The sequence below is a fragment of the Thermobia domestica genome, chromosome 5, assembly GCF_964235325.1.
Source record: "Thermobia domestica chromosome 5, izTheDome1.hap1.1, whole genome shotgun sequence".
NCBI lineage: Eukaryota > Metazoa > Arthropoda > Insecta > Zygentoma > Lepismatidae > Thermobia > Thermobia domestica.
The window spans coordinates 300,888,085-300,904,461 of NC_137458.1; the positions used below are offsets into that span (position 1 = coordinate 300,888,085).

Sequence of the window (16,377 nt, forward strand, 5' to 3'; positions counted from 1 at the left end):
TAGCTGTGACTTGTACAACCATCGAATTATCCCTTTCGCACTGTGCTGCACATATTACCATAATAGTCTTGGAGCAAATAAAAAGAGTTAAAACACACATATAAATCAATACATTTGTCTCGATCGATAGATGCTTTCACAATTGTTAAAAGGTGTAATTAAAAACAGCAAACATTGTTTCTGCTTTGAAAAGGACAATCCCTTATAAAACCGCAAACACGGTTTCGGGCGGCTTTCGCTTTCGAAAAGAGCTTTTTCGGTTTCGGTTTTGAAAACCGCATCTGCGGTTTCGGTTTTGAAAACCGCTTTTGCGGTTTCGGTTTTGAAAACCGCATCTGCGGTTTTCGGTTTTCAGAAAATCGGTTTTCTCGAAAACCGAAAACCGCAAATGTCACAAAAATTCAACAGCACTAATTCTTTCTTGCTCTACTTACTTGATTCGGTTATAGACCAGGAGTTCCGCAATGTCCCGGCCCAGCCGGGAATAAGCTGTTTCAACAAACACCAGGACTTTAGGGTCAATCCGGAGCCTGGCCGCAGACCGATGATCGTGAGTTGCTCGTGGAATTCGAGTAGCACTTCCCAACACTGCACAACGAATAGACGGTTCAGGTCGAGACTCTCTTCTCATTAAACTGAAAAGAAACAGAAAATAATACAAAATGAGTTGACAATAGTAATAAAATACAGTTTATTACAACATGAAAAATAGTCGAGTGCTTTATTTCACGTATAGTACGTACGTTTTAAGCATTAAGCTGATGTGATCAACGAGTCGATGGCAGTGCCAGTGTGGCAATAACACGCGGATCAGTGTTTAGAGAACAAGTATGGGAGCAATCAGATTGTTCGTGACTGTGCTGGAAGAATACTTCTGTAATATGCACTGTATGGTCGAAGCTTGAAGAATCAAGCGACTGAACTTGTGCGAGCTGCGAGGCCATAAGATTATGTGTGGTGGTCACCAGGCCCGTAGCCAGCCCCAAAATTTAGGGGGGGGGCCGACCCAACCATATTATACTTCATTATCATATTATAGTTCATTTGCAAGCCTACCGTGAAATTTTATGGGGGCCAGCCAAAATTTAGGGGGGTGGCCCCCTCTTGCTCCCCGTGGATACGGGCCTGGTGGTCACGAGCGTCTCTCGCGCGGGGGGACGAGGGGGACGCGTCTTCCCAATATTTTGTAGTACAAAATAGTCAATATTTCATTCTAATTTAATGTATTTACTAACGATAGAATAACATAAATAATAATTGTTATATTTATTTGGAATATAATATTAAATATATTCCATAGTTCTGGATAACCACAATAACATTTTAAAACATTTTTCTGACCAGAACAAAAATCGTATAATTATTAAATAATTCATTTTGTTCTGGTCAGAAAAATGTTTTAAAATATAAATTCAAGCTGTGAAACGATTATAACCGAGTTCTTGATATACCTCAAGGGGCTCCGTGAAGCTAAGCAGAAAGGTTAGGTTAGGTTACGTTAGGTTAGGTAGTGCTGTTTAAATCACTTTCTTTGATGCCTCCCCCCAAATTTTACATGTCAGAGATGCCAGTGATTGTGGTACACATTACAAAATAAAACAGTGGTTATGCTTCAATGCAACTATTAGACGTGGATTGTCCAGAAAGTAAAAGACATTTTGAAATTAAAAAAAAAAAGTAAAAGAATGGTACACTCTTAGGCTATTTTTCCTCATAATCGCCATGCAAATTAAGGCGCTTATCATACCATGGCAGAAGTTTTTCAATACCTTCGCGGTAGAAATCTGTCGCCTGCTTACACCAGCATACAGTTCGGTATCCGTATCAAAGTGTTGCGTAGCGAGCCGTCTTCATCGCTGGGGAGAGGTGGTAGTCGCTCGGCTCTAAATCCGGGCTTTATGGAGGGTGATCGAAGGACTCCCATCCAAAACCAACCAAGAACTCTCGTGTATGCTTGGCCGTTCTTAAAATCATTGCACCATTGCCTCACTCATTATTCCATGTCCGTACACTTCACACAGTTGGGGGTGGGGGGCCGCTGTGGCTCAGTGGTAGAGCGTTCACCTCTGGTACTTGGGGTCCCAGGTTCGATCCCAATCCACGGCAAGTGAACTTTGTGGTGGACAAACACCGTGTGCGTGGGTTTCCTCGGGGTTCTCCCGTTTTCTCCCACTTTCTTCATTCCACCATTTCATACATTACTCATCATCACCGTCTCCTTTAGTCTAACCGGCATAAGCGTGGGACGTAAAACTCAGAAGATTTCATTTCAGATTTCACACAACTGGCGAAGGATTTCAATTGACTTTTGGTGTTTTAGAAGCAAAAACTTGAATACGGAACGTACCTCACAAGAGGCGGGATTTTCTATTGCAGCGTATATCGTAATACATCACAAAAAACACAGTAAGAGCGTCACAGTCCTTACGCTACCACATCTGGTACTGAGTGTGGAAACATTCTGACACCAAGATGGCGACTCTAGTCCCGCACACTGCTGTGATAGGCCAAAACGTCTGGAATTTTTGAACAGCCCTCGTAATATAACATTAGCCCCTTCCATGCAGATTCTTAATGTTTGACGGTGAGATGAAACCACACAACAAAAAAAGAAAAGGAAACCACACAACAAAAAAAGAAAAGGAAACCATACAACAAAAAAAGAAAAGAAAAGAAAGAAAAAAGAAAGGAAGAAAAAGAAAGAAAAACAAGTGAAAAGAAATCTTTCACTTTAACGTCCAACGATTATGCCCTTTGCGCTAAGGGAAACGGATGATTAAAGCAAGCGAATGATTATTGAAAATTGGTGGAATGAGAAAGTAGGAGGAAACGAGAGTACCCAAGAAAATCCAAGCACACGATGTTATCCAGCACAAAGCCCACTTAGCGGCAATTGGAATCGAACCAAGAACTCCACGCACAAGAGGTATGCGCTCTAGTTCTGAGCCGCCGTGTCTCCGGGAATATCAAATTAATGTTTATCACGACAGTTCTATTGTGTGATTAAGGAAGGCTAGCGTCTGACACATAGCTCCACATACCTTAAAAAAATCAAGAGATCAGCGATCATCACAGTATTCTTACATGGCCTTCCCATTCAACCAAGGTAAATAACTGCGATAATGCCAGTATTTGAATGTTGAATCTTCTGTGTAACAGTTCAGGTATTATCATTATTTTGGTAATTTGGAAATTATAAGTTAAATTCATCCTATTATTACACCTACGTCTGTACGATTATAAGTTGCTAACGGCATTAAGTTGGTCGCTAGAGCTGCTATCTCTATTGTTTCAGTGCTTTTTGCAACAGGGCCTCTGGCAACGCATCACATGTTCTGGTCAGCTGTCATTTTTCCTTACAATGGATACAGCTGTGGATACAGTGTGAACTGCGTTGACATACTAAATAATTAAGAATTAGCCTAGTGAAACTGAAGGTTAAACCTCGGGGGGAAAATATCAGGATACTCGGGTGCAGAGATACAGAGAGAGAGAGAACAAACTCATCATCATCATTCTGCCAGTCTTGGCAGGTCACTTGCCGCAACTGAGAAGCTTCCATGCTTCAGGATCTTTACCTTATCTCCTCGTCTTCACGTACGATTTCTTTGTTTTGATATCGTCCATTAACGGAATCAGTTATTTCGAAAAGGCCATATATCCACCAAAGTAAATTGTTGAGGAGAAAGAAAAAAACTTTGGATTGCAAACACGATGTGTACAATGACATCGATGATATTGAGGCAAAACTGTAGGATATGTAACATGACAGACAATTGTTTTTTTCACACGGGATGCGCGTTTCTTCGCGTACGTCTTGAATTAGTACTAAAATGAAACTGGTGAGGATGGACATATGGCCTTTTCGCAGTGACCGATTCATTTGTAGTTGCCTAAGCCTCTACATCTCTTTCCTGCCACCATACCTTCTAGCACGTCCTTCATGACACAGTTCTTTCTAAGCCAAAGTCCCAACCAATTTCTTTTCCTCTTCTTAATAATATCCAAATTTCTTCTTTTCTCCCCGACCATTTCTAACATGAATACACTAATTCGTTTTCCGCTCGATCCACCTAATTCTCTCCATTCTTCTCCACACCCACATTTCGAAAGCTTCTAGTCGTTTTTCATCATTTTTGCGTAATGTCCGTGTTCCTGACCCATACAGTACAATATTCCACACGAAACATTTTATGAGTCTTTTTCTCAACTCTTTATTCAAGGTCCCACAAAATAGACTTTTCTTCCTTCCAAAGGCTTCTTTCGCCATTCCTATCCTTGCTTTTATTTGACGTTCGCACTTCATATCATCACTAATAATATTACCGAAGTACTGAAAACTCTCTCTTAATTTAAATTACGATTTAAATGAAGAAAAAAATCCAAGCAAAACAGTTATGAGAAAATTCGTTACCATTCCCCCTTTTCCCGTTGAAAAAACAATGTACTTTTCTGGGCCCTTACATGTTTAAAATTCACGTCACAGAGTCCTAATTATAAAAGGGAAAAAGTTTGTCAGGATATCCTAGAATGTTATACAACCTTCCTATAAGATCTGTAAAGTTGGTTGTATAAAATCAAGGAATGAAATTATAATTCCTTATGATAAACTGTAAACGTCTCCCAGTGCGTCTTGCGAATTCCTAATAGTAAACACTCACTCTAACAGGTGTCGCTTCATGCACTCTCTCTTGCCTGCCTGACGCTAATATTTCTGGTTATTTGCAGTTGTTGTTGTATAGGACGAAGTGAAGTATTTGAATAACTGTATTTTTAAAAATGCAATTATGGGGTTTAGAATCGTTGGTGGGCTGAGTAAAAAATGTTAAATATAACCAGAGCTTTAATGAAGCATCATTTTAATATAAAGTGTACAGCAGGCCAAAAGCATAGGCGCATCAAGTACTGTAGTTATTAAATATTTCATTTCCTCCTTTCGTCCTGGTTCGTGTCCCACTAAAAAAACTATTCCTTTATTTTATCAATATTAACGAAACCTCTGAGTAAGGACAAATTATATAATCACCTCAAATTCAGCGAATTATTTGCCCCTGGAATTATCTTGTGACGATAATGAATGTTAGGGCGAGCAAAGTTCACTGAATAGATGAGTAATGAATAAGATATCAAATAAACAAACAAGCAGTCACACACATCTAATGTTATCAAATTTTGTATCGACTTTTTAACATTAATATTGGTAAGTAACACAATTATGTATACGTAATTGCATTTTGGTTCCAAGCTCCAGAGAGCTGATAACACGAAGATTTCTCAACTCCTCTTGACTTTTAATTGATGCAATAAGAACATGTTCGTTAATTTATTTAACGAACATTTTGACACCGGTTGCAAGGCCAATTTAACAATGGGATTAGTAACAATCAACAACAACAATGGGAAAGGATGTGAAAGGAAGTCGACCAGGGTTTATGGACCTATTTGAAGGTAACTCCCGGAATTCGCATTGTGAAACTGAGGCATTTTGTTTTTGAAAATAGTGCTCATGAGAAGAAATTTCTCATCCCGTCTCGATTCGTCTCAAAAACGAGACAAGACGAATTTTAAACTCGAGACGACACGAGATATTTCTCGAGCCTCATTGGGAACGCCAGCTTTCCATTCAAATGCTGTTTTAATGTTTCATGATTCACAGGCCCGTATCCGAGGGGGGTTTAGGGGGCCGGTCCCCCTTAAATTTTTACCGCCCCCTAAAATTTTCACGATAGGCTTGCAAATGAACTATAACATGGTGATGAACTACAGTATGGTTGGATCGGGCTCCCTAACTTCTAGCGGCCCCTCTAAATTTTGGGGCTGGCTACCGGCATGATGATTCATAATAGAAAAACTATAATTGATAAAGTGATTGTGCGAACGTAATGAAGAGCATTTATCAATGTTTCTAAAAGATACACAAGTCTTTCCACAATATACTTTCAATAATAATTATGGTTTAAATGTTGTTCTACTACACCCTTCGTGGAGCTCTTGTGTCGGGAAGGGTTCTCATGAAATTTCTTTTTAGATGAACAGTGATAGAGCGTTCACCTCTGTTGTTTGGGGTTCCCGGTTCGATCCCAGCTCGCGCCAAGTGAACTTTGTGGTGGACAAACACCGTGTGAGTGGGTTTTCCCGGGGTTCTCCCGTTTCCTCCCACTTTCTTCATTCCACCATTTCATTCATTCTCGTCCTGTCTCTTGGGCAACACCAGTCAGTCGTTCCGTTCACTTATCTGGAAAACTGTTAAAACAGATTTTTTTTTCTTCAGTGAGGGTGCACTACCGGTCACTAAGCAAGACTCCTGGCTATATATATGGTTTAGCATGCGCGCCTTAGATGCGGGAGACGCGGGTTCGATTTCCAGTAGTAGCTTATGTGAGTTCGGATCCCATGTTAAGCTGTATAGGTCCACGTCTCATATAGCCTCGGTGCTATACGGTAGAGGCCTGCACGGGCCGGGCTTGGACGGGCCGGGCTGGGGCCGATTAATTGCAATTCTTTAATAATTATTGACATTCGTTAAACAATAATTAGAATAAAAGCAAACGTTGAAGAAGTGTGTCTGGAAAAATGTTACAAAATGAAACTTCGAAAATTTATCGGGCTCGGGCCGGGCTTGGGCCAAGAATTTTTAAAAAGTTATCGGGCCGGGCCGGGCTCAGCCGAAAATCTCCAAACTTTGGGCCTTTGTACACTCGGGCTGGACTGGGTCGGCCCGTGCAGGTCTCTATTATATGGCACGTTAAAGTCCAAATCTATCAAGCCATCCGCTCACTAAGTGGCCAGTTTGATATTACTACCTCTGTTTACTTATTGGAATAGCCTTCGCTTAACGGGAGTGCACTGAAACGAAAGTAATATAATGCGGCACACGTTCAGTAGTCCTTGTTTAATTATTACTAATTGTTTCACTCTCCCCCCCCCCTTCTTCGATTTGTCTGTTAAGAAGACCTAAATAGTTTATGCAGCCTGTAACTCTTTAAAAAATGTTTTGTAATCAGCATAACATTATAGGAAATAACGGACAGATGGAAATGTTTTTATATTATATATATAGTACAGGAACAAGATACAGCAAAGGAGTGATAAAAAGATTTACAAAATTGCTAAAAGGTGATTGTGTAGCAAAAAAAAAAAAAAAAAAAAGTGCTTGTATTGAAAACAAAGGTGTAAAAGTGTTCAATGAAATAACTTAAGGGTGTTTATTTATTGTTTGCTTTTCAAGAGAAGCTAATTTGGGTATTTGAATATCATAAATAAATAAATAAATAAATAAAAACGTTTGGCACCTAAAATTTCTACCGCTAATGATAAGTTTCCAGGCCGGTAGCCAGCCCAAAAATGTAGAGGGGGCCCGGCCGAAGTTAGGGGGTCCGATCTAAGTATATTATTGTTCATCACCATATTATAGTTCATTTGCAAGCCTACCGTGAAAATTTTAGGGGGGCGCGAAAATGTAAGGGGGCCGGTCCCCCTAGACCCCCCCATGGATACGGGCCTGTAAGTTTCTATTTGAAAATAAAATCCTGAAACGAATATTTGGAAATCTTTCAGTTTAACGTTCTATATTACGCCCTTTACGCTAAGGGAAACGGATGATTAAGGCAAGAGAGTAATGATAGAATAATTGGGATAGAATGTGGGAGGAAACGGGAGTACTCCGAGAAAACCCATGGACACGATGTTGCTAGGCACAAACATGCTTTGAACCAGGATAAAGACATAAGTGCTCCTGGCAACCCTGGTTGGAGGAATCGAACCAGGAACCCCACGCACCAGAGGTAAGCGCTCTACCACTGAAAGTACCACCGTGTCCCCCTGAATGGAATATTTGGATCCAAGAGGTACAGGAATGGAAAATGGCGGAAACTTCATAACGACGAACTACATAATTTATAACGTTTACCAAATATTATTAAGATGCCAAAGTCTAGAAGGCTCAGGTGAGCAGGCCATGTAGCCACAGTGGAAAAAACTTGGAAAGTGTTCCTGCTTTCAACTGGAAATCCAATCAGAAAATGACCATTAGGAAGACCTTAGGAAGAATGCAGCTAGGAGAACAACATTAAGATGGATCTCGCAGAAATAGGAATACAATGTAGAAACTAGATCCAGCTGGAAATGAAATTTTTAAGTTTTACGTCCCACGGTTATGCCGGCTACGCTAAAGGAGACCATGATGAGAAATGAATGAAATGGTGGAATGAAGAAGTGGGAGGAAACGGGCGAACCCCGAGGAAACCCACGCATACGGTGTCTGTCCACCAAAAAGTTCACTTGGCGGGAGCAAGGTTTGAATCCGGACCCCATGCACCAGAGGTGAACGCTCTACCACTGAGCCATCGCGGTCCCAGGCGGCTAAGGACAGAAGTCAAAGGAGAGCTTTTGTGAACGCGGCATTGAACCCCTTAGTTCCATAGACCATAGAGTGAGTAAGTTAGTTAATGATAACTTTGAATTTTGATGAAGCCAGTAGTATAATCGCTCACCTAGGTATGATGAAGCCAGTAGTATAATCGCTCACAATTACCGCTACAAGAACCTGGGATGAGATCGGTACAGTGGCAGATCTAGCACGATGCCGGGGAAGTTACCCCCCTCCCAATTTTTTGAGTAACAAAAATAATTTAACCCATTATTTATATGTTTTGGAAGTTTGATATACCTATCATAGTATGGGTTCTGGCTGCGATAGCCCATGGTTTTTACCTACCAGATCCGGCACTAAATCGGTAAATTAAATTGCGATTACGATCACAAAATCATCTTCAGAAATGTACAGGAAAGCTTTCGTATTAAGAATTGTATTACCAAAAAAACACCAAGTTAGCAGAATTTTCCAGCATAAACAGGAAACAATAAGTTCACTGCACCCGACAGAAGCAACACAATTTTCTCTTAATTTTAGAGGAAGTTTGGAAGTGAAGAAGAAGAAGAAGAGAGAGAATACGAAACAGAAACTGAAAGGAAAGAAGGTAACAACTGCAAATTGTAAGACAAAACCTACAGAATAGGATACTGTCACACGGGACAAATTCTGTAACACGCACTGATCTTTCCGCTGAGTACTTAACGTAGTTCACCATCCTGCTGATGATGGCGCATTGGTCGCGCGGTATTTCTAACCAAATGGTTCCCAGGACATTCGCCTGGTTCTCCAGCAAGCTGTCCACATAGCTAAATTATTGAATGCCTTCAACTTTGGATCTTTTTATGCACGCTTAACATGTAATCAGATGCCACGTTCATTGGTTTTTAAAACTAAGTTATGTACAGTTTTTTCCTCTTCTTAGCAATGGGGACGCCATTTTTTTTCCATCGATATGCGTATCACGTTTCACAAAAATACGGAGATGAAAAAGTAAATTGCAATCGTGACGTCTATATACTACGCAGACATTAAAAACGGATTATTCACAACTGAAATCAGTGTCACAACATCTGTTTTTAGAAATAGCAGACTAAAATAAAATATTTAATTTAATGCCCAACGCTATTCGCCATGAAGGTTGATAGTGCTTCTGCCCTCAAGTTAAAGGCATTCTAAAAAGAAAGAACAAAAAATAGAAAAGTTGTTGGGACAAAGAAAGGTAGTTTAGAAATACTGAAGCAGTTTTTAAATAAATTATATTTCTCAGATATAACAGACTGACAATACTTTTTTCTAATACCTCAATTCTTTAGTATATATCTCCTCTACGCAGTGGCGTAACTGAGGGCTTGGGGGCCACCCCGCAGACAACATGGAATGAGGCCCCTTCTCTACATCACGATTTGGGGCCCCGTGATGGCTTGGTCCCCCCGCGACGCGGAGTCTGCCGGGCCCTTATTTACGCCCCTGCCTCTATGTAATTATTTTACAACTGTTATTTCCAGGGTGTGAACTGTGGGAATGAGAGTACTTTTCCTCTTCAATCACATTACTCGTATGATCCCCTCAAAGAAACTATTTGAACTACTGGAATTTTTGGTCTCCCATCCCCCATTTTAGTAATAAAAAAGTTTGAGTATTATCTTTTTTTTTTCTTTCTTTCTTGTCCTTTCACGGAATTTTAATCTAATCGTATTCCGAGATAAAATATGAAAATTTGGCTTCCAATTTTATACTCACAGGTACGATAATAAATATTTACGTTATTTTCCATGCCATTGTGTTTTATGCCAAGTCTTTTGATGGTTCTTACTGACAAGGAACGGACATTAACGTGTCATCCGGACATCCATTTCAAACCTAGTCCATTCGATAAACATAACAAAGATATGTTCATACACACACAATAGAAAAAAATAGGTGCCATGGACAACGGAGTAAGTCCTTATGGCCCATTAACCCTGTTAATATAAAGAAAATAGTACGCTCGCAGTTAAATAACTATTGCATCAACACGGAACAAGCTTTCCAGAGGTGCTATGTATTGGGGCCCATAACGTACCTGAACAGGAAAAAATGGCAGAATGTCGGAAAAATTTCCTCCGGAAATCCTTCCCATTAACTTTGGACCCCTTTGAAGTGGCCCCGGATAAAAGCGCACAATCCAAATGTATCTCGAAAAATAGTGTAGGAGACAAGATATGTGTACACCAAGTTTTGCATTGATAGACGGAATACATATGAGGGAGAAACTTTTATATCAATTCACGCTTTCCCCTCACACCTATTCCGTCTATCAATACAAAAATTGGTACACACATTTCTTATTCGGTGTAGTATTTCTCTAGATACATTTGGATTGTTTGCTTTTACCCGCGGCCACTCCAGAGGGGTCCAAAGTTGATGGGAGGGATTTCTGAAGGGAACTTTCCCGACATCCTACCATTTTTCCCTATTCAGGTAGGTTATGGGCCCCAATACATAGCACCCCTGGAAAGCTTGTTTCATGCTGAAGAGAATGAACTATAAATCAAGACTTTTTAATGAACAGTGTTGATGCAATAGCTATTTCACTATCAAAAGAGTCTATGATTTTCTTTATACTAACAGGGTTAATGGGCCCCAGGGACCTACTCCACTGTCCATGGCACCTAATTTTTTGTGCATGAACATATTTTTGTTATGTTATTAGGGGCGTCTCCAGGAAGGGCGATCGGGGCAATCGCCCCCCCCCCAGAAGAAGAAACTTTCTTATTTTATATATATTAATAAAATCCATCCCAAAGTTTGGAGCCCTTAAAAATAGCAGTATGACAACCCACGCCCCCCCCCCCCAGAAGTCGGTCCTGGATCCGTCCCGGATGTTTATCGAATGGACTAGGTTTGATTCGGATGTCTGGCTGCCCCAACTACGTTGAATTTGTTAGGAGAACTTAGTGAAATTAAGTAGAATTGTTGGTTGATCTGTTTTCACCGTCGCCACGACTATTTTTTTGTGACAACAGTTACCAACTGTTCGTATACTTCAGTTTGTCGTTGGAGGTAACTTTGGATAACGATGTGTAACGAATCAGGCGCGCACTCAGATCTTGGGTCCATGGTATTATTTTGCACCCGAAAAGACTATAATTACCTGTAAAATACTTCCACTTATATTTTCAGAAAAAAAATAGAACTAGATTATAAGAGAAAGAGTACAGATGAAGTGTAAGATCAAATTTTCATGCTACATCAGTCATTTCCCTGTTAAACAAGTAGAATTTTATTGAGAAAATGTACAAAAGTACGTTGAGTTACGAAGTTTTGGGGGGTCCAACCCGGAGGACCCAGCCCCGTGATTGAGCCCTTGAACGAGGTCATACTGATTTCCAAACATCTTACGAGTCTTCATCCCGGCGAAATTAAAATACCGCTAATTTTAAAAGTAATTATGTGATATCTTCAAATAGATAAAAGATAATTGAAATATGGATCAAGAGCGCCCTAGACAATATTATTTTGCGTGAGGTACCGTTATCACAAGTCACCTAGTGGCTTTCCGTTTTCAGCCGTTTAGAAACGCGAAAATAAATGCCGATTTTCAAAATGGCTCGAAATCGAAAGCAGATAAGTGAGTCGTGATAACGGTTTCTCATGTAAAATAATATTGTCTAGGGCGCTCTTGTTCCACATTTCGATTATCTTTTATCTATTTGAAGATATCCCATAATTACTGTAAAATTAGCGGTATTTTAATTTCGCCGGGATGAAGACTCTTAATTGTTTAATTTTGAATTGTAGCATCTTCAAACCTCTGTGTTCTGTTGGGCCTTGTTGTATCCTCCCAATATTAATATCCTAAATCGCATACTGTTTTTTTTTTCTTTTTTTCTTTCTTTCTTCTGATTATAGTTTTAGTTTTACAATGCAGCAATATTTTATGGGAATTTCTTCAGTAATTGACAAGTACCCAGTGTTGAATTCACGCATGGATCACAGCAGTGGATAGTGTTACCAGATATTCTTTGAAAAATAACTACAATTGAAAACTCTCTATATCAGAAGGTTTTCAACTTTTTCCCATCGGCATACAGCTCGTATACCACAAATGGTGTACGTACTCCATTTTTTTCATAGGTTGACAAACTATGTTCTATACTTTTCTTCTTTTCTGTTAAACCGCTAAAAGTCTATGATGTATGTATAACATAACTTGATTACTTACTAATTGGCTATATTAATACCGTAGCTCTGTTGCTCTGCCTCAAATGGTAGCCATAAAGGAGAATATCTATTGATTTTTAAAGCACTACTTAGGGGAATTTCCGATGACATGTGACGCTGACACTGGTTGTAATGAAGCAGCACGTATTATTAACTAGCGATACTAGTGCTAGAATGAAAAAGAACGTGAATTGTAATTTTGGATCATATCTTGCTGCTCGGCATGATGTTTTGAGTTAGCAGTGGTAGAGTGTTCATCCTTGATGCAAGGGGTCCCTAGTTCGATCCCAGAACATGTAACCTTATGCTGGATAATACTGCCACCGTAGATTTACTTTAGCTTCTCCCGTGTCCTTCTACATTTTCATTTCACCAGTTTTTTTTTAAAAAATAATCATTCACTTTTATTAATCATTCGTTTTCTTTAATCTTCAGGACATATTCGTGGCAGTGGATGATTTAGCTTGGGGCCGGAGGGCCCTAGCTTCTTCCATTTTTTTTTAAACGACAAAGATAATTGAAGCTAACATTTATATATAGTTTCAGTTGAATTTTTCTGTTATGCAATGTATACAACAATACCTGAGGCACAAAATGTCACAATGTTTAACCCAGCTATAATATCCATCATGAGAGAGTTAAGCTGTAAACCTCTGCAGAATCCATGGAAAATTGTAAACTGGTGATATGCTTATCGTAATCTGGGTTCTAGCTGCCGCCCCCCCCCCCCCAGTTTTTACGTTCTATATCCTCAACTGATCCGCGGTACACTCAATTTTAAAAAAAAAAAGTACGTTCAGAACCATTCGTGTAAGACTACAGAAACACTAAAGAAACAAATATTTCTAAATTTGCTTAACAGCTCCGTTACAGTTTAAAAAAAAGAAAATTAAAAAAACATTATTCTGTTTTGAAACAGTATTATCCTTTGTATAAAAGGAAAGGAGATAGAATTTTATTTGTATGTTCCTACAAATATTTCTAATATCTAAGTGTATATTAGGATTAATTACATATTTCAAAATAAATAAATTTTCCACGCCATGTCCTCCTAAAATGGTTGATTTTGAGTTTAACGTCCCGTTCAGCAGCGAGGCTATATGAGACGTGGACCTACTGATTAACGTGGAATCCGAACCACATGAGCTCCCGCCGGGAATCAAACCCGGGTCTCCCACGCCAAAGGCGCGTACGCTAACCGCTTAGCCACGGAGGAGCTCATCCCCCTAAAATGGCTTGTCTGTTAGTAATCGTTCCTCTGGAATGTTTGCTACACTCCTGTTAACTTGTCAAATTGAACACCACAACACACTGAGCAAGGCTATGTAATTATTAGACATCGGATTTTTAGGTTCTAAAGAAATATGTTTTAGGTGTCTAAAATAGGTGCCAAGAATACTAAATTAGGCATTAAAAATGAAAAAAATAGGTTCTTATAACAGATACTCATTTTTAATGGAATGATGCCTTCCGATCTGAATACAAATTTTAAGATACAGAAATGCATGCACACACGTCATGCTACCTTACATTTTAACCTGCTTAATATTGAAATACTGCTGAAATTAAGAATTTTAAATAAAACTATATATCTGTAGATAAATCTTCAGTATAAAACACAACACCTTCAGATTTCAGCACCTCATAAGCCGTAACTGGCCTCTCAGTAAATAACAAGCACCTTTTCCAGGTTTTCTATGGTGAAACGGTGCCGTTTGTTGGTGATAATGAGAATGTACGCAGAGAATGAATGTTTCACATCAAATGACGTGATGGGGGCAAACTTCAACTTGGGTACATGTTCGATTGGTATTTCGCATCTGTATTCACTTTGTTTCCCAGCCAAAATATCTGCTGCTCCACACAAACTCTTGAGTCCCAAGTTCTTTCCCAATACAAGTTTTACCTTCACTTTCTCTCCAACTTCACCGAGCACTGCCACGATTTTTTGCTTCACTTCCTGAATAAGCTCAATATTCTTAGAAAGTGGTATTTCCGAGCCCTTTAATTCTGCAAATAACGCGAACAAGAAATGTGTAGTGCGATCGGATGTATGGCAAATCAGTAGGGATAGAAGAATCATTCAGTTGATCTGGTCTAAAAATGTTTCCCCATATTTGCCACCCTGCCTGCTGTGGTGACATAATATGTGGGTACAACAGTTTTCTCGTGTTTAACCTTTCGAAAATTTTCACTTGTTAAGTTTGCTCAAAATAGGCAAAAATAGGATCTAACGTTCAATTAGGCATTTTTAGGCGAAATAAAACTTGGTACTAGTGCTTTAATTTGTCATAAAGTCTTCATATACGACTTTATTTTTCAGTCTGAGCTAAGGGAAAAAAATAGGGTTTTACCTAAAATTCCGATGTCTAGTGATTATATAAACACACACAATCACGTAACAGTTTCAACACAATAATTGTGTCTTCATTAGACTTCCACTCCTTCTGGCTGTTTGGGAGTTTCTCACTTCTTATATATCTACTTCCCAGAGAACAACATTTAATTAGGGGCGTGGCTCAGTGGTAGAGCGTTCACCTCCGGTGTTTGGGATCCCTGATTCGATCCCAGCTCGCGCCGTATGGACTTTGTGGTGGACAAACACCATGCTCATGGGTGTTCTCGGGGTTCTCCCGTTTCTTCCCACTTTCTTCATTCCACCATTTCACTCATTTCTCATTTATCACTGTCTCCTTTAGCCTAACCGGCATAACCGTGGGACATTAAAAGATTTAATTTCATTTTTTTCATTTAATTAGGGTCCGTCCCTGCGCAGTACTGTCTCGCTGGCTGCCTACACGAACGGCGTTTGCATCCTTTCTGCGTGTTATCCCATCTTCGTGCACTGAGATAAATCTGCGTCTCTTTCGCATATGGGTGATGTATGCACCCAAAGCAAAAACACATTTTCTGTTTTCGTTTCTTCTTTCTTCCTGCTCCTTATCATCCTTTTCGTTCATTTCCGTAATATATTGTAACAATGTTGAACAAGTGATTGGTCCATTTTCGGATGTTCTGCTCTCTTCTCATTGGTGCGTTCTACCTCATTGAATTGCGTCAACTATAGGTAGTATTTCGTACATTTAAACTTTTCCGATATCTCTTCTCGTTCTCGCTATATTCCACATAATCTCATTTTGACCCCATTTTTATGCCCCTATTTGACCCTTTCAATGCGCTTGTTGGCAGATAAAAAAAAAAAAATACGTGTCGCTTCTTTTTCAATGTTCTTGATGTCTGTGCAATCTTATCAGAATCGGTGTGTTACACCTGGGCAGTGGCGGCGATACTGGCTTCGGGGCCCCCCCGCAAAAACTCAACAAAAGGCCATGTGTTACTCGAACTTCATTTACAATTTCTATATGCGTACTATTGTACCATTTTACATTGTTAACAGTATTACCACTATGATTACAACTACTATGAATAATAATAATAATAATAATACAGTATAACCAGGGTTAACCGAAATAAAGTAGAGGGCTTATTTTGGATATATTTATTTGTTTGTTAAGTCATGGACATCCATTACCGGGCCTGTACTACAGTATTTTTTATTTGTGTGAAATGTTTTGAAGATCAAATAACTTGAAAGCTCTCTTTGTAGGCCACACTTACGTTGTTTATTAAATTTAAGGAGCTCAATAGTCTAGTGGTTAGAGCGTTGAATTCATATCCACGTAATACCGGGTTCATTCCTCCGCTGGAGTACTCCAAATTTTTGGCATCTGCCAAGTGTCGTCAGGAAAACTGGGGAGTGATACACCTGTTGGGAAAGGGTGACGTAATGGGCTGACCAC

The 16,377-nt window shown here is 39.5% G+C and overlaps 1 protein-coding gene across 1 annotated transcript in view; it reads right to left on the reverse strand.

Moving 5' to 3' along the window:
• Positions 1-16,377, reverse strand: part of sfl (N-deacetylase and N-sulfotransferase sfl) — a 185,304-nt gene that overhangs the window by 82,839 nt on the left and 86,088 nt on the right. The window contains exon 2 of the mRNA XM_081760378.1: positions 435-635. Within this exon, the coding sequence (XP_081616504.1) occupies positions 435-631 (197 nt within the window). The 5' untranslated portion in view covers positions 632-635. The remainder of the gene's footprint in view (positions 1-434; positions 636-16,377) is intronic.